At 43.2% G+C, this 18,352-nt stretch overlaps 1 protein-coding gene across 1 annotated transcript in view; it reads left to right on the top strand.

Annotated features, from left to right (window-relative positions):
• Nucleotides 1-18,352, top strand: part of LOC149313276 (GDNF family receptor alpha-4-like) — a 165,152-nt gene that overhangs the window by 100,003 nt on the left and 46,797 nt on the right. The window contains exon 2 of the mRNA XM_089526398.1: nt 236-544. Coding sequence (XP_089382524.1) covers nt 236-544 — 309 coding nt within the window. The remainder of the gene's footprint in view (nt 1-235; nt 545-18,352) is intronic.

The following is an 18,352-nucleotide window of genomic DNA, read 5'->3' as shown; positions in this document are numbered from 1 at the left end:
TTCTTTCAGAGAGCTCTGGTGCAACAACAAACTACAAGTCCCAGAATTCCGTAGGATGGAGTCATGACAGTTAAAGCGGTGTCAAACTCATTAATTCTGCAGTGTAGATGCAGCCCAAAGCTGCTGGATGTTGATGTTCAATGGCATGTGGAAGACGACATTAACTCTGATTGGAAATAATCCGATTTGGGAATGTTATCATGGTTCTATCTTCCTTTCTTCTGTTCTTTTCCAGAAGGCATGGCAGAGGTGGTTAGATCAGCCCGGGACTGCCTCCAAGCCGGGGAATCCTGCACCAATGACCCCAGCTGCAGCTCTAAATTTCGGACCCTCCGGCAATGTATTGCTGGCAACGGGGCCAATAAGTTGGGGCCGGACGCCAAGAGCCAGTGCCGAAACACCGTAACAGCCCTTCTTTCCAGTCAACTCTATGGCTGCAAGTGTAAACGGGGCATGAAGAAGGAGAAACACTGTCTCAGCGTCTACTGGAGCATTCACCATACCTTGATGGAAGGTCAGTCCAATGGATTGCACGACACAGAGGGTAGGGAGAGATGAATATTTCATTTCCTATGTTTATATAACTTTTATGTTTCCTTTATGTTGGAGTGTAATGCTTCCTGTATACATGTGCATTTGGGTTTTAATTTGTTTTTGTTAGTTCTTTGTAAAAGTGCTTTTATTGAAAGTGTTTTTATAACTTTGAGATGTTTTGGTCAAAGACCATAAATAAATTACTGTTACTATTTCATTTCCTTTTATGGATTTGGGGGAGAGAATATATAAAGTGTTTTCATATTTGGAATGGAAATAACTTTAAAGATTAGAACATTTTGGCCTGAGACCTTTTGGTTAGTCCCAATTTGGGTTTAGACCCATTTGTTGGATGGAGAGTTGCCACAAGGGTAAATCCTATTGTTTCAGTGTGTCTACTCCACAGGTAAAGTGCGGCCGGCAGAATGCCAGCAGCCCCTGTTGCATCTGCACTGTAGAAATAATTCAGTGTGACACCACTTTAAGTGCTGCAGCTCCATCCCAATGGTCTCCCACGGTTTGTAGTTTTTCAATGTCTTCAGCCTTCTCTACCCAAGCGTGGGGCTGGTGCCCCACAAAACCACATATCTCAGGATCCTGTAGCATGGAGCCATGGCAGTTAAAGTGGTTTCAAATGGCATTATTCCTACAGTGTAGATGCACTGTCTGGGGGCCTGCTCTGCAGCCTCTGAAACCCACCTGGAGCTTCCTAAAGACCCCTGATCATAACCCAAAACTATAACTTTGGTGGCTGGAAAACAGCCAAAAGCACAACGCAAACAGACAAACTGCCCCCCAAATATAGTAGTTTCACTTCCCTAACTGCCCAATCTCTCCTATGTACCATCAAAAAGCAATGGGAATCTGTCATATTTCCGCTGTTTCCCAGACCTAGAAGTGATGTTGGGTATGGCCATGCTTCTCCCAGGTGGCACAGGGGGAAATGCCCCCCACTCCTTTCACAGGGGTTATTCAAACATTGTTGCTTTAGTGTGACTATCTGAATAATCTCACTCACAGATTCCAGTTTTGTTGTTCACACTATATATATATATTTATCAGAATCGCATCTGTGCAAATTCTATTGCTCACATATGTCAGCGCTCAAATAAAGATGGAGTCGATGATGCGGATGTATTCGAAGCACTTTCAAGGCACGCAGGGTTTTATCCTGGTTTATCCCAGGTCTATTCATGTCAGTCATTCACACATCCGACAATGCAAATCTTTTAGGAAAACTTGGGGAACAAACCCAAGATCGATTAACCTGGGTTAAGTGGGGTTTTGGCAGCCCCTCCTAGAAAAACTTACTCAGGTGCATTTGAAATGCATGTGAACAACAAAGATTTAACCCATGTTCTACCGGGATTATTTTCATGGTCTGAATAACCCCACAGTTTCACATCTTTGGTCTACCTTGTTTGGGTCTAACAAAAGGATTCTGGACTCTATCTACAATGTTTTAACTGTTTGATCTTATTTTAATTCGTTTGATCATTTAACATGTCTTTTGAGTGTCCATTATTTTTTACCATTTCATATCTGAAATTATTTGAAGTCCTGATTTGGGAAGGACAATCCCAATTAATCCCCTGCTGTCCCACTTTCTCAGTTGCTTTTAAAATGTCCCGGTTTCCCTCTCCTCCTCCCACTTTCCCCCTTGTTTCTTTCAATTGCTGCAAACTGAATTCAGAGTGCAGAAATACTCAGTGAACTTGGGGGAAAGAAGAAGAGTTGGCAGAATTTGACCCTTCTCAGTAGGCTCAGGCAGAACCAAACTGCTAAGACCTCTTCTAGTTCATGTATTCTTCCCCATTAATAATGTTTGGCTTCTTGGCCACACTCCGATGTTGCTTGGCCAATGTTGTTTTCATCTGGGAATGTGTATGCAATCTTGAGATCTGACTTTGGCTGTAGGGCAGAATATCGGTATTTTAATAAATTAAGATAAAAATTAAATTAAATTAAGTTTTGAATGTGCTGGGAGGGGCACCGAAACTGACGGATTCATCTATCCAGGCCCAGTGCTTTGTGCTTTTGAAGTCTAGGTTTGACTTTCTTTCTTCACTGGCATGTTCTGACTTTAAAGTGGTCACTAGAAATGCTTTGTAAAAAAACATTCTTTAGTGAGAGTGAAAAGACTGGCACTTCTTTTGTTTTCGTTTTTTCTGCTTGCAGTGATTTTGCCTTAATTGATCGTCTTAATTAAGTCACAGTTAATTAAAACAATTGAAAGACTGGCTGAGCTCATCAGATGTAACTACCATGACCGGGCTTTGCTGTCATAGTTATGTCTGATACTACTACTCTGTGGTGGTGCTTGTGTCCCTACATGTTCTTTCTGACTTGAAAACCCTAATCATGGAAAACATGCAGGGGTAGCCATTTAACAAATACAAACACAAATCCATCAGTGGTACCTTTCTTGGGCAACCAAAATGCACAATATACTTGTTGCAAGCTTTCAAAGCTCCATGGGCTTCTTGCAACAGGTATATTGTGCATTTCGGTTGGCCAAGAAAGGTATCACTGGTGGACCCCAATCATGGGGTTTTCTTGACATGATTTGTTCAGAGTAGGTTTGCCATGCAAACCCACCCCCCAAAAAAAACCCTACCTTTTCATTCAGGCAACAAAGATTGGGGCACCAGGCAATGATGCTTATAACACTTTCCCAGTTGTGGGGTTCGTGGACTTTGACAAACCGTCTCTGAACAAATCGTGCCAAGAAAACCTCATGTTAGGCTCACCTTAGGGTCGCCATAAGTTGAAAACAACTTGAAGGTACACAACAACAAGACTAGAAATAGGGTTGAGGTCCTTGAAAATTCAGGTTGGTTTGGAATTTAGCTATTTCTGGTTCTTCAAATGACTTTTTGAAAGCTCTTCCCTGATTTTGTTAACACTCAAATTGCTGTACCATAGAGGCTCTTGGTGGTTTACTGTCCTGTCCAATAGGCCAATTCCAACAATTAGAAGAGTATGTGTGTCTCTGTGTGTTACTTATAAGTCTCTTTGCACACATTTGATGCAAAGTCAGTGCTGTGTTTCTTCTAGCTGACTCTGATTTATGATCTTATCCTAGGACTTTCTTAGCAAGACTCAGATTAAAATTAAGAACTATGGCTTCCTTGTCCAGTTTTAAGACCGGGTTGAAGACAATTTTGTTTAGGGAGTCATTCCATGTTACTGGTTGCTAATTGGTCATAATGGCTATTGTTCCCACTTTATTTTTGATGTATTACTTTAGAGATGTTTTTATTTTGTAATGTTGAGGTTTCAGATTGTAAGCCTTATGGCAGGCTTTGTTACTATATTAGTGTTTTATTTTATCTTGGTCCCTATCATGTAAAGTGCTGTGCAAACTTTAAAGTGCTTTATAAATAAATGACATTCTTGCAAACAAGCTTCTAAAATGTGGGCTAGACGAGGGAACTGTTACATGGATTTGTAACTGGTTGACTGACCGAACCCAAAGGGTGCTCAGCAATGGCTCCTTTTCATCCCGGAGAGAAGTGACCACTGGGGTCCCACAAGGCTCTGTCCTGGGCCCAGTGTTATTCAATAACTTTATCAATGACCTGGATGACAGAATTGGGGGCATACTTATCAAATTTGCAGATGACAGCAAACTAGGAGGAGTAGCTAATACCCCAGAGGACAGGATCAAGATTCAAAATGACCTGAATAGTTTAGAAAGCTGGGCCAAAGCTAAAAAAAAAATGAAATTCAACATGGAGAAATGTAAGGGCAGAAAAATAAAATGCACAGATATAGGATTATGGGAGACACCTGGCTGAATGAGACTACATGTGAAAGGGATCTAGGAGTCCAAGTAGACCACAAATTGAACACGAGTCAACAGTGCGATGCGCCAGCTAACAAGTCCAATGTGATTTTAGGCTGCATCAATAGAAGTATAGTGTCTAGATCAAGGGAAGTAATAGTGCCACTCTATCCTGCTTTGGTCAGGCCCCACCTGAAATATTGTGGCCAGTTCTGGGCACAATTCAAAAAGGATGCTGAGAAACTGGAGCCATGTGTCCAAAGGAGGGCGACTAAAATGGTGAAGGGTCTGGAAACCATGTCCTATGAGAAAAGACTTAGGGAGCTGGGGATGTTTAGCCTGGAAAAAAGAAGGTTAAGAGGTGATATGATAGCCCTGTTTACATATTTGAAGGGATGTCATGTTGAGGAGGGAGCAAGTATGTTTTCTGCTGCTGCAGAGACTAGAATCCGGAACAATGGATGCAAACTTGATTCCACCTCAACATTGGGAGGAACTTCCTGACAGTAAGGGCTGTTCGACAGTGGAACACATTTCCCTGGAGATTGTGGTGGAGTCTCCTTCTTTGGAGGTCTTTAAACAGGGGCTGAATGGTCCTCTGTCACAAGGAGTGTTTGGATTGTGTATTCCTGCATGGCAGAAAAGAGTTGGACTGAATAATAATAATAATTTATATCTCGCCTCTCCAAGCAGATCGAAGTCCTGTAGCAACAACAAACCCCATACATCATCTCCACATGTGGTGAAATATATCTAGCCATTTGTGCGAGACACTGTAAGAAAAAGTCAGAACATGGATTTTATCAATACAGATGTATTTCCTCTTTTTCTTTCTCAGACCTCCTCCTCCTCCTCCTCATTATTATTATTATTCTGCCTATTTATATCCCACTTTTCTGCCAAGCCTGGGATCCAAAGCAGCTTACAGACTAAAAAGACAATGTAAGAACGCTGCCTTACACAGGCGCGGTGTAGGAAATGACTAAACACCCAACATTGGTGGGATATGCAATCAGCATTTAGTGCATCCCCAACCCAATATGAATCCCGACCCAAGAAAAGTTCTCCCTCTTCCGATCAATAGCCATCCCCCATGGGTCAGCCATCCATTGTCCCAAACGTGGTTGCTTTTAACAGAGAGATTTTTCTCCCATTGATCTTCTCTGTGTTTGAAGTGTCAGATAACAAATTAAGTAAGTGCGTACTCTAATTAAGCACACGCTATTAAACAAAGGGCTGATGTTGACAGTTACCAGAGTTTTTATTTCCCTTGACTCCCTCCCACTCTTCTGTGATGCTTCTTTTCCCTGTCACATCAAAACAGGGCCAAGAAGCTTTCATAGCTCTTCTTTTCTCTTTCCTTTCTAGGAGAGAAAAGGTGATCATTATCAGGACGCCAGCAGAAAAAGGTCACCTTTTGTACTGCAACTCCCAGAATCCCCATGCCATCTGGGCGATTCTGGGTATTGTAGTCTTAGAATCATAATACAATCTCAGAACTGGAAGGGTCCCCAAGGGCCATCTGTCACGCAAGAGGACAGAATTACAGCATCCTGAAAGATATCCATCCATCCAATTTGAAGATCTGCAACTATGGAGAGTCCATCACCTCCCAAAGCAGTCTATCCCACTGTCAAAAAATTCTTATGGTTAAAAAGTTCTTCCTAATGTTTAGGTGGGTTTTTCCTCCTATAATTTCCATTGGTTTGTATTCCAGAGCTGCAGAAAACAAGCTCCCTCCATCTTCTAACAACATATCTTTGGGTATTTAAAGATGGTTATCATGTCACATCTCAGTCTTTTCTTGTCCAAATGAAACATCCCCGGCTCCCTGAGTTGTTCCTCATAAGGCTGAGTTTCCATCTTAGCCATTCTTCTCTGGACACAGTCCAGCTTGTTAACCTCATTCTTGAAATGTGGTTACCTGAACAGGACACAATATTTTAGGTGAGGTCTGATCGAAGCACAATAGAGTATTCCTTCCTTCTATCCGGACCCAGTTTTCTCATGGATACAGCCTAGAATTGCATGGGTATTTCTATTCCGAAAACGTAACATTGCCAAGCAAAGTCCACATGCAGAGAAGAAAGGATGCACACAGGGAAGACAACAGGAGCTTCCCATGATCTGAACAGGAGGGGATAACTTGACCTGTGGTGCAAGGAGTCTCTTGCACCTTGGCCATGACCTACTGCAGGAAGACAGAACATAAGTTGCACACAGGAACTAACTGTAGTTGAAATTCTATTGGTGTCATACCCATGCCTAAGTTCCCATATGTGTGCAGTTGTATTTTGTGGGCATTATGCAATTTTTCAGGGAAAGTGGAGTTGGACTTGGAACGACTAATGAAGAAACTTGGAATGACTACTTGGAAAGACTACTGAAACTTGGAAGCACTATGTTCTGACTTGGAGTGACTTCTGAAGAAAGTCAGGAAGAAAGTGCAAAGGCAGGATCACAGCTGAACTTTAAGAAAACAAATAATGACCACCGATGATTTACATAACTCCAAAATAAACAATGAAGACATTGAAGTAGTCAAAAAATTTCCATACCTTGTCCCAGTCATAAATCAAAATGGAGACTGCAGCTATGAAATCAGAAGACTAGGACTTGGAAGGGCAGCTATGAAGGAACTACACAAGATCCTCAAGTGTAAAGAGATATTGTTGAACACCAAAGTCAGGATTATCCATGCCATTGTATTTCCAGTTTCTATGCATGGTTGAGAAAGCTGTAGTCAGTGAATCAACTCATTTGAACTGTGGTGCTGAAAGAGACTTCTTCAGGTACTCTGGACTGCCAAAAAAAGACAAATGGGTCTTAGAGCAAATCAGGCCTGAGCTCTCCTTGGAAGCCAAGATAACTAAACTCTGAGACTGGTGTGTGTGTGCGCGCACGCGCACAAAAGCCTTCAAATAATCTGTCAATTTATGGCAACTCATTTCACAGGCTTCTCTTAGGCAAAGAATCCATGCAAAAATCCAGCTGAAATCCACCCTGAAATGGCCACTTTTCACTTTCGGGAGCTTCCCAGCTTTGCAAATCAACCAGCTGAGGGCGGATTTTAGCCGGATTTTTGCCTGAATGCAGTTGGGAGCTGGCAATGGCAGCAAAAGACATGCAGTAATTCCCTGCTGCATCCTGAATTTGAATGTAACTCGGAAGAGGTAAATCGGGCTTATTAATAATGCGATAATCTCCGGAGTCTGACAGAGTCTCCTTCTTTGGAGATTTTTAAACAGAGGCTGGATAACCATCTGTTGGGGATGCTTTGATTCTGTGTTCCTGCATGGCAGGGGATTTATTTTATTTATTTCATTTCATTGCAATTATATGCTGCTTTTCTCCCTGGAGGGACCCAGGGTGGTTCACGGACAAAACATTTAAAATTTCAGTAAAATTCAAAACCATTAAAAACATCTACACACAATATAAAACATATAAAATATACAAAAGTTAAAAACATAACTAAAAACCCACCTGCTCTGTAAAAACCACCCTGCTATGTATTATATATCAAATGCCTGCTTGCATAAAAATGTTTTTACTTGCCGGCGGAAGGATTGCAGGGACTGGGCCAGCCTAGCCTCCCAAAGAAGAGAGTTCCAGAGGGTGGGAGTATCCACTAAGAAGGCTCTCTCTCATGTCCTCACCAAGCGAACCTGCGATGATGGCAGGACTGAGAGAAAGCCTTCTCCTGAAGATCTTAGGGCTCTAAGTGGTTCATATGGGAAGATATGGACTCTCATATAGTCTGGACTTAAACCGTGTAGGGCTTTATAGGTCATTACCAGCACTTTGAATTGTGCCCGGAAAGGAACTTGATGGCCCTTGGGGTCTCTTCCAAATCTGTGGTTCTATGATTCCAGGATGATGGTGGCAAGATGCTGGGTTCCTTACGGTAAGACCCTCCTCTCCTTATGTCCCAGTAGGGCCATGGGATTAACACCATGAGTTACTGCTCTGAGTGATACCAGCTTTAGTGATGCCACTGCTTAACATATTCATAAATTCCTACACAGAAATAGTCGGCCATAGTTGTCCAATGTGGAACATTTGTATTCAATTCAAGCTCATGGAGGTGGAGTTGCACATGTGCTCCTATTACATGTGCAGTCCACCTTTAGTTGCACATCTGGATGGATATCTCACTGCATAGCATTGCCTTTCAACACAAGTGTTGCATAACACAATCAGGGCATAACTTCTCATGCAGACATTTATTATATATACAACCTGTTGGTGTTTTATGTGCACTTAAGTTCCCTAAGGTGTGGCATAGTGGTTTGAGTGCTGGTCTACAACTCTGGAGACCAAGGTTTGATCCCCAGTTTGGCCATGAAACCCACAAGTTACGTGCCAAGGGCGCTTTACAGACAGCCCAAAAAGGGCGGTCTGCCAGCACCTCCGTTTCCGCCGCGGGGAAGCCTCAGCCTCCAAACGGCAAGGCTTCCCTACGGCTGAAAAAGAGGCCCCAAAAAACGGCTTCTTTTGGTGGCACGCTTATGATGTTGCAAGGCACCAATGGCGCACTTGCGGCATCATAAGTGAGCCACGACGTGCAGACGTTAAGTGTGCGTGACGTCAAGATGGCGGCGCCCATGTAGAAAGGGTGCTGCCATTTTGTACGTGCTCAGCACGTACTAGGGTTAGGGCATCCGGAAGGGACGCCCTTTCGTAACCCTAGTACGTGCCGAGCAAGTACTTTTTGCCCGTGTGGAATGGGCCATTAATTCCCTTTGTGAGAACAAAGATGTAACTAAGGGTGCATTTACCCTGTAGAAATAATGCAGCTGATACCAGAGAGCCAGTGTGACATAGTGGTTTGGGTGTTGGACTATGACTCTGGAGACCAGGGTTTGGTTCCCTGCTTGGGCATGAAACCTTCTGGGTGACCTTAGGCAAGTCACAGTCTCTCAGTCTCAGGGAAGGCAATAGCAAACCTCTGAACAAATCATGCCAAGAAAACTCCATTATAGGTTCGCCTTAGGGTTGCCATAAGTTGAAAATGACTTGAAGGCATGCAACAACAACAAACTTGCATTATGTATGCAGTTGCACTCCCCCCCCCCCCCGTGGCGTAACATCTGTATTCAGTTCACGGTTACATAAGATGAGTTCCACAAGGGACATCAGGTAAACATAGTGGTTGGGATTTCCCACTGTGGTTCGGTTATGATCTCTCTGCAACAGCTAACAACGTTTCTGTATGATCCTGGCGTGTGCAACTGATGTCAAGGGAATGCAGAAGAATAAGGGGATTCTCAGAAATTTAAATTCCTCCTCTGGGATTGTCCAAGAGACTGCTGCTTAGATGGTGGCTGTGATAGGAAGCTGGCGATGCAAGTTTACATCCTCAGTCCAGAAAGGATGAGTTGAGTTCTTACAAATAACACATGTAGCGGCAAAACTGTTTCTGAATTATACCACCCCAGACAGACATGATCAGCCAGAATCCAGTATCAGCTAGTATATTTAATTAAATATTAATTACTTCTCCTGACCTGACACTACTGCCTCCACAGACCTGACAGAAATGCCATTCAACCATGCTCTGATCACTGGCAGAACAGATGCAGCTGATGCCCAGTAAATATGTTTTGGGTGATTGACATTTCCATCAGATTTGCAGGGTCAAGCCAAAAGAACATACTTCATTAGTTTCTAGGTTATTTAGTTAAGTATACTTGATTAAGTATAAGTATACTTGATGTACTTATAACCAAGTAGAAGCATAAGTACTTACTGTATAAGCATAAACACTTAAGTATACTGAACTAAGGCTGAATTTGCATTGAACATTGAATAATACAGTTTTGCAACACTTTAACTGCCATGGCTAAAGAGTTCTGGGAATTATAGTTTTGTGCGATATTTGGCCTTCTCTGTCAGAGAGCTCTGATGCCCCCAACAAAATACAAATCCCTGGATGGAGCCGTGACAGTTAAAAGTATCAAACTGCATTATTTCTGCAGTGCAAATGGACCCTAAGTAGCTGATACAAAATATCAGCCATCATCATCATCATCATCATCATCATCATTATCATCATTGTTATTGTTATCTTTTTTTGTATATAAGTTTTATCACATCTAATTCATGTGTAACTATACAGTTACCACGCTTTCTACATTTCACATGATACACTCCATAATATATTCATTTACTAACTAAACTGGAACTCAATTCCCAAATCCTCATATACAAATGTTTTAAGATTAAATGCTGTCCCTTCCACCCAAGGAACGGTCTAATTATTTATTATAAACTTCCTTTAGCTTTCACGCAGATAATCCCTTTAATAGTCCTATTCACAGCCTCATATCCCCCCATTTTGTATTCATAATCAATTATTATTGTTGTTGTTATCATCCCACCTTTTTCCCCCAACATTGGGACTAAAGGCAGTTTACAAAAATTAGAATAAATAGAGTTAAAACGATCTACAAGGAGAAGAGTTAAACGTGCAAAAAGTTATTGTTAAAACGGAATTAAACTGTACATAGAATTTAATCCCTTTAAAACAAATCAGTTAAAAGACAAAAGATAAGAAATCAGCAGAAAAGCAGACCATGAAAAGCCCTCGCAGTCAATTCCTGAAAAGCTTATTGAAAAAAGAAAGAGTTTCATTTGCCATCGAAGGACAACAAGGACGACTAGGATGAGATCCAAAGCCTGGGAAGAGCCACCAAGAAGGCCTTCTCCCATGTTTGTGCCAAACAAACCCCTCAAGATGATGGGAGCAAGGACCTCCCTTGAGGATTTTAGAAGCCAGGAAGGTTCATATAGGGAGATGCTGTTCTTCAGATAGCTAGACCCAAGCAACAAAACATTAGTGATGAGGAAATCCATTCCAACCACTCTGCGCATAGTAGCTAAACCCTGAGAGAGCCGAGGAATCCAAGTGGAGTAGCAGATGATGACGCACCCTTGCGCATCCAAAAGTTAAGTGACTTTGACTTTGCAAGCCCTGACTCCACCATATTAATGCACTTATCACAAGGATGAGTAGAGTGCAAGCCACAGAGGCCATAAGCAGTGATGGATTTAAGCCGTTTACTCCAAGTTGAATATCACACTACACTATTATAGCACTATTAGTCCATTTTTACTGCTTTGGCTGCCTCCTGTAGAATCCTGGGATTTGCAGTTTATGGAGGGGCATTTTGAATTCTCAGCCAAAGAGCTCTTAAGCCTCACCAAATTACGAATCCCAGAATTCCCTTGGAGGCAGCCGTTGCAGTTAAAGTGGAATAACACTGCTATAATAGTGTAGTGTGATACTGACCGAAGTCTTTAGTCAAATCTCAAGTCTCAGGTCTCTACCCTCAAGCCTCAAGTCGAGTCTCAAGTCCTTGCAAGATACTTTCAAGTCAAGTCTCAAGTCAAATCTCCAGCCTGGGAGCCAGCTTTTAACAGAAAAAAAAGGAAGTGGGCTGCGTTTCTTGAAGGGAACAGCAAGTGCATTAGGCAATGGCCATGTGTTGATGTTGAGGTCTGCTTGGCAGCCTGTCCCTGCTTTTCAAAAGCTTTAGAAGGATTCTCTCACTGCAAGCCCATTGCATAATACATAGAATCATAGAGTTGGAAGAAACCACAAGGGCCATCCAGTTCAACCCCTTTCCATGCAGGAATACACAATCAAAGCATGCCCAACATGGATGTCCGGTCTCTGTTTAAAAACCTCCAAAGGAGACTCCACTATTCTCTGAGGGAGTGTGGTCCACTGTCAAACAGCTCTTACCCTCTTCCTAATGTTTTCTTTGGAATCCCCTTTCCTGTAGTTTGCACCCATTGCTTCCTGTCCTAGTCTCTGGAGCAGCAGAAAACAAGCTTGCTCCATCCTCGACATGCCTTCAAATATTTAAACAGGGCTGTATCAGATCACCTCTCAACCTTCAAACAGTGTTTACTGTTCCCTTCCAAAAATGTGCTCTACACTTTCGGTGCAGGTCTTATCTGATGCTCAAAATGAATGGCACCAGCAAGTCAGTCACAAAAATTTTACAAGTCTCAAGTCATGTCATGCCAGTGTGCCATTTTTGTCAAGTCAAGTCCAAGTCAAGTTTTTGAAGCAACCTGAGCCTGACCTATGTCCAAGTCAATTCCCTTGCGTCTACATGACTGGCCATAAGGTTTCCCAGCCTCTTTCTGCAGATCCCAAGCCACACAACAACCCTGAAACTGTGCCGATTTGGCACCAGATTCGTCATCTGGTGTCTCACTTATTCAGCTGCTTTTAAAATGTCCTGGTTTCTCTCTGCTACTCCCACTTTCCTCCTTTGTCCTCAGCTTATTGCAGTTGCTGCAAACTGAATTCAAACTGCAAAGGTAGTTGGTACTCAGTTAAGTCAGCAGGAACGAAGAGAGGAAGGGGAAGAATATTGCCTTTCCCTGTAGGCTCAAGCAAAAGCAAAGTGCTGCAACCTTTCATAGCTTGTCTTTTCTTCTTTGTTGATAACTTTAACCATCTTGACCACACTCTGATGTTGCTTGGTCACACGTTTCAATTTTCATCTCTGAAAATGTTGGATGGTACACACCTATGCCTAGTATATTAGTCTGAGTGTTGGCCTATGACTCTGGGTTCAAATCTTCACTCAGACATGAAAACCCACTGGGTGACCTTAGGCAGGTCACACTATCTCAGCCTCAGAGGATGGCAATGGCAAACCCCCTCTAAAGAAACATGCCAAGAAAACCCTGTGATACGTTTGCCTTATCTCCTTATCCATATGCAAGCATTCCAAAATCCAAAAATTCCCAAATCCAAAACTGTTCTGGTCCCAAGCGTTTCAGATACGGGAATCTCAACCTGTATTTGTAGCCTTCTTCCATCTTTTTATTGCAGGTTGTTGCTCATTTTGTTAAAGAAGAAGAAGAAGAAAAGTGGGAGGGGAAGCAGGCCCATTAAAGAAATTAACACATATTGTTAGTGTGGGTTTACTTGTCATAACAGCAACGGCTGCGGAACAGCTGTTATGAAAATGAAGATGTAACTGGATAGGCGTCAATGTCACCTGTGTTTCACTATCATGCTCTTCTTTCTCAAACTGTAGGAAAACTCTTTGCAAAACCCCACACAGACACCAATAAAATCCAACAATCTCCTTTATTCCGGTGCACTGTGTCCTCACAGGGCAAAGTGTGGTGCTTTTTCTCTTCCAAAAAAAAAACAAACCACAAAAAATATTGTTTTCATGCTGGGGATGAGAGGAAAAGCAACCGCCGCTGTCTCTCTTTCAAAGGGAGTCCCACTTGGTTTTCAAATATTGTCTGATGTTGTTCAGAGTGACCTTCATTGCCGAGTTGTGGGCCGCATATCTTGTGGTAGCCCGGTTGGCATGACAACATCGCAAAGCCCTTTTGAGCTCAGTGTGGGCCGTCAGAAAGAAGGGGAGAAAAATATTGGAGGTAGCGGCAGAAAATGGAGGGGAAGGGAAAGAGGCGGCAAGGAGGCCAGGGACTGCTAAGTAGGTGACCCCAAGGCCACCAGCCAAGCCAAATCCTCAGTAAGTGAACATCCAGGGGCCAAACTAGCACCTCTTCTCCCCCTCTCGACATGGAGCATTTGCCATGCAACATTTATCTGCCTGATGTGGAAGAGGAGATGCTCCTCATCTCTGGTGACGAGGACCAGAATCTCATTTGCGTCTTGTACAGGCGTGCTCCATCGGAAACAGTGGAAAGCATCTGCATCCACTTCAAGGTTGTTGGAGCAGAGCTGTGTGCGCAGAGCATTTGGGCATGAAGATGCTCAGGGCCCGTGGATGCAGACTGGGAACTGATGCTGCAAAACAACTTCCTGGGCTGAATCTGGACTCCAAGGGGCCTTCTAGATGTTCACAGACTCTCTGTTTAATGGAGCAGATCATTAAACAGACAGTCTGTGAACATCTAGAAAGCAATGCCATAATCACCAAACGTTAACATGGGTTTCAGAGAAACAAGTCATGCCAGAAAAATCTGATCTCTTTCTTTGATAAAATTACCAGCTTGGTAGATGAAGGGAATGCTGTGGATATAGTATATCTTGATTTCACTAAGGCCTTTGACAAGGTTTCCCATGATATTCTTGCAAACAAGCTTGTAAAATGTGGGCTAGACAAAGGAACTGTTACATGGATCTGTAACTGGTTGACTGACCGAAGCCAAAGGGTGCTCAGCAATGGCTCTTTTTCATCCTGGAGGGAAGTGACCAGTGGGGTCCCACAGGGCTCTGTCCTGGGCCCAGTGCTATTCAACATCTTTATCAATGACTTGGATGACAGAATTGGGAGCATACTTATCAAATTTGCAGATGACACCAATTTAGGAGGAATAGCTAATACTCCAGAGGACAGGATCAAAATTCAAAATGACCTGAAGAGACTAGAAAGCTGGGCCCAAGCTAACAAAATTAAATTCAACACGGAGAAATGTAAGGTACTGCACTTAGGGCAGAAAAATAAAATGCACAGATATAGGATGGGGGACACCTGGCTGAATGAAACTATGTGTGAAAGGGATCTGGGAGTCCAAGTAGACCACAAGTTGAACATGAGTCAACAGTGCGATGCAGCAGCTAACAAGGTCAATGTGATTTTAGGCTGCATCAATAGAAGCATAGTCTCTAGATCAAGGGAAGTCCCACTCTATTCTGCTTTGGTCAGGCCCCACCTGGAATATTGTGTCCAGTTCTGGGCACCACAATTTAAAAATGACATTGAGAAACTGGAGCCATTTGTCCAAAGGAGGGCAACAAAAATGATGAAGGGTCTGGAAACCAGCAAATCATATAGGTAGCGGCTTAGGGATCTGGGAATGTTTAGTCTGGAGAAGAGAAGGTTAAGAGGTGATATGATAGCCCTGTTTAAATAGCACTTTAGCTGTACATTCCTGCATGCCAGAGGACTAGACAAGATGACCATAAAGACTCCTATAAGTGTGGATTTGTGGTTGTGTTATTGTGCATGTTCTTTTGTTTTGTATGCCTGGCCTGACTCCAATTCAGGCATGACAACCAGCCAGAGACAGGTTTCAAACAATAACAGAAGTAGATTTATTAAACACTGTATGAGAAAATAATAAAATCTAATTTATTAAATGGTGTTTAATAAATCTACTTCTGTTATTGTTTGAAACCTGTCTCTGGCTGGTTGTCATGCCTGAATTGGAGTCAGGCTATGCATACAAAACAATGTGGTGTAGTAATTTGGGCTTTGGACTGGGACTCTGGAGACCAGGGTTCAATTCCTTGTTGAGCCATAGAAACCCTCAGGGTGACCTTGGGCAAGTCACACTCTCTCAGCCCCAGAAAACCCGCAATAGGCTTGCCTTGGGGTTGCCATAAGTCAGAAACACACATCAGGAGCGCTATGATGGTGTCTTCCTGCATGGCAGGGAGTTAGAATTGGGTGGCTCTTGTGGTCTCTTCCATGATTCTATGATAATAGCTATCTGAAGGCACACAACAAGGAGAACAATATCATGGGCAATTCTCTCTTCTTATCCAAATCCAAATCTCCCTCTTCTTGTCCAAATCAATCAACTCAACACCCTGTCCATATCAACGATCGACGCTGTCTGGCTGAAAGCAAAATCCTGTCTGTAGCACCTCCAAATCCTGACTCAAATCTAGTCTGAATCTCCCCCGAGGCAAACTTGGGCCTTTTTAATGCATTCTGTCCCCTGCATCCACCCTTCACAATCTCCTTGAAGCCAGGTCTGTCTAGCACTTCTTTGAGAAGCCATTGCTCTTTGGGGCCTTGCTGTTGTTGTGTGCCTTCAAGCCATTTCCAACTTATGGTGACTCAAAGGCAAACCGATCATGGGGTTTTCTTGGCAAGATTTGTTCAGAGGGGGTTTGCCATTGCCATCCTCTGAGGCTGAGAAACTGTGGCTTGCCCAAGGCCATAGAATCATAGAAAGGGCTATCCAATCCAACCCACTGCCATGCAGGAACTCACAAAGCACCCCTGGCAGATGGCCATCCAGACTCTGCTTAAAAACCTCCAGAGAAGGAGATTCCATCATTCTCTAACGGAGTGTGTTCCACTGTTGAACAGCTCTTACTGTCAGGAAGTTCTTCCTAATGTTGAGCTGGAATCTCTTTTCCTGTGGCTTGCATCCGTTGCTCTGTGTCCTATTCTCTAGAGCATCAGAAAACAAGCGTGCTCCATCCTCAGTATAACACTCCTTTAAATATTTAAACAGGGCTGATACCTATACAGAGGAAAGTCAGTGCACTTGGCATTCATTGACAAATGTTGCTCTTCTTCACCTGCGGGGGAAATGCAGACTGGAGAATAACCACCTCTGGTGTTAGGATTTCCATTGCCGGTGTGACAAGTGAGGGCACACCCACCCTTGTGCCAAATAGTTGTAATAATCGCCACTTAAGTGTGATAATTAGAGCGTTACAGCCCTAGACAGTATTTCAGTCCTTCGAACCACTAATTTTTTTGGCAAGTAGCAAGTTTTTTCAAAGGGGCCTCGTAAAAAGCAACTCTGGGAGTCATAATTCTTGCCTTGTCAGGGCTGTGAGTGTTTTATGCTCCATGGAAATTAAACCGGGAGTAAAACAAGAGCACCCAAGCGTGGGCCGGAAAATAGATGGATTAATAAAATGCCACTGGGGACTGACAGCAAAGATAGGAAAACTGAGAAGAAGAGGGAAAAAGTGAGGATGAATTATGATAGGTTGAGGAAGGAAGGAAGGAAGGAAGGAAGGAAGGAAGGAAGGAAGGGGTTTAAGTCAGAGGTCACATATGGCAACCCCATGAATTTCAAAGGGTTTTCTTAGGCAAGAAATACTCAGAGGTGGTTTGTTAGTTCTTTCTAAAGTAGAGCCTACAGCACCAGGTATTCATTGGCAGTCTCCCATCCAAGTATGAACATGATTCATGTTCAGCTTGTGGTCTATCCTAAGACTCCCAGATCCTTGTTGGTTTTGAATTTCTTTTCTAAATTGCTGAAACATGCTGAAGTGCTCTTTGTTTCTGTGGTGTGGAACCGATCCTTATTCTTTCCAAATGGTTTGTGCCTCTGGGACCACATTTTCTATTAAGGAAGTAATGCCCATCTACTTCATCAACTCTAACAGGAATAAATGGAGAGCAATGGCCACAAACAAGAGGAACAAATTTATTTTTGAAAGCATCTTTCCAAGCTCTGAGATGGCTCTGCCACCAACTCAAGCCATCTTTCAAGCTTGGACCAGCCATCTCCTGGCCTATTTTCCTGTATCACTACCAAGACGCCCTTCCTTCTTATTCTAGTATACACTTCCAATTGCTACTCTTGTCAAAAGCAATTCCTCCTGCAACCATGCTTGGCCTCTCGTGATTCCTCCCAATCTTTCTTCCCAGCATTAGAGGGGGCCTCCATGAGTAGTTTCTCTTAGAAACTGCTGGTTCTCCCACATCCACCCAGCCCCCCTTCATCCCTGAATGTACAAATGATGGATGAGTCTCAGAGAAAGAGAGCTGAGACAATGCAGACTTGTTTGCAGAGCCTCGTCTTTCATGGGCACGCATTCTCGAGAGGCCATAAAAGCTTCCAAGAAGCCATTTATACAATCAATTATCAAAGCCCATGCCCTGGGAATTTGTGGAGCTTATTATTTACTCAACGCCGAATAAAGCAACGATTGCATTGTGGGCACCTGCATATTTGCAAGCGCCAGTGGAATTGTCTGAGGATAGAAAGCAGCCAGGTCGCTGATTGTCCTGAGCCAAGGAGGAGGACAATTGTCTTGATCCGAGGAGGAGGAGAAGCAGTTTTAGGGACCATACAACTCCCTTGCTGAAACAGCTTCACTGGCTACTGGTTCATTTCCAGGCACAATTCAAAGGTGCTGGTTATGAATTATAAAGCCCTACATGGCTTAGGTCTAGATTATCTGAAAAAACGTTATCTCACCATACGAACCTGCTAGAGCCCTACGATCTTCCGGTGAAGGCTTTCTCTTGGTCCCGCCATCATCCTAGGCTCAGCTGGTGAGGACATGAGAGAGAGCCTTCTCGGTGGCCTCTCCCACCCTCT

The sequence above is a fragment of the Sceloporus occidentalis genome, unplaced genomic scaffold (genome assembly GCF_023333645.1).
Source record: "Sceloporus occidentalis isolate IW3139 unplaced genomic scaffold, rSceOcc1.0.p SCAF_5, whole genome shotgun sequence".
In the NCBI taxonomy this organism is placed as follows: Eukaryota; Metazoa; Chordata; class Lepidosauria; order Squamata; family Phrynosomatidae; genus Sceloporus; species Sceloporus occidentalis.
This window is presented reverse-complemented; position numbering and strand designations above follow the sequence as displayed.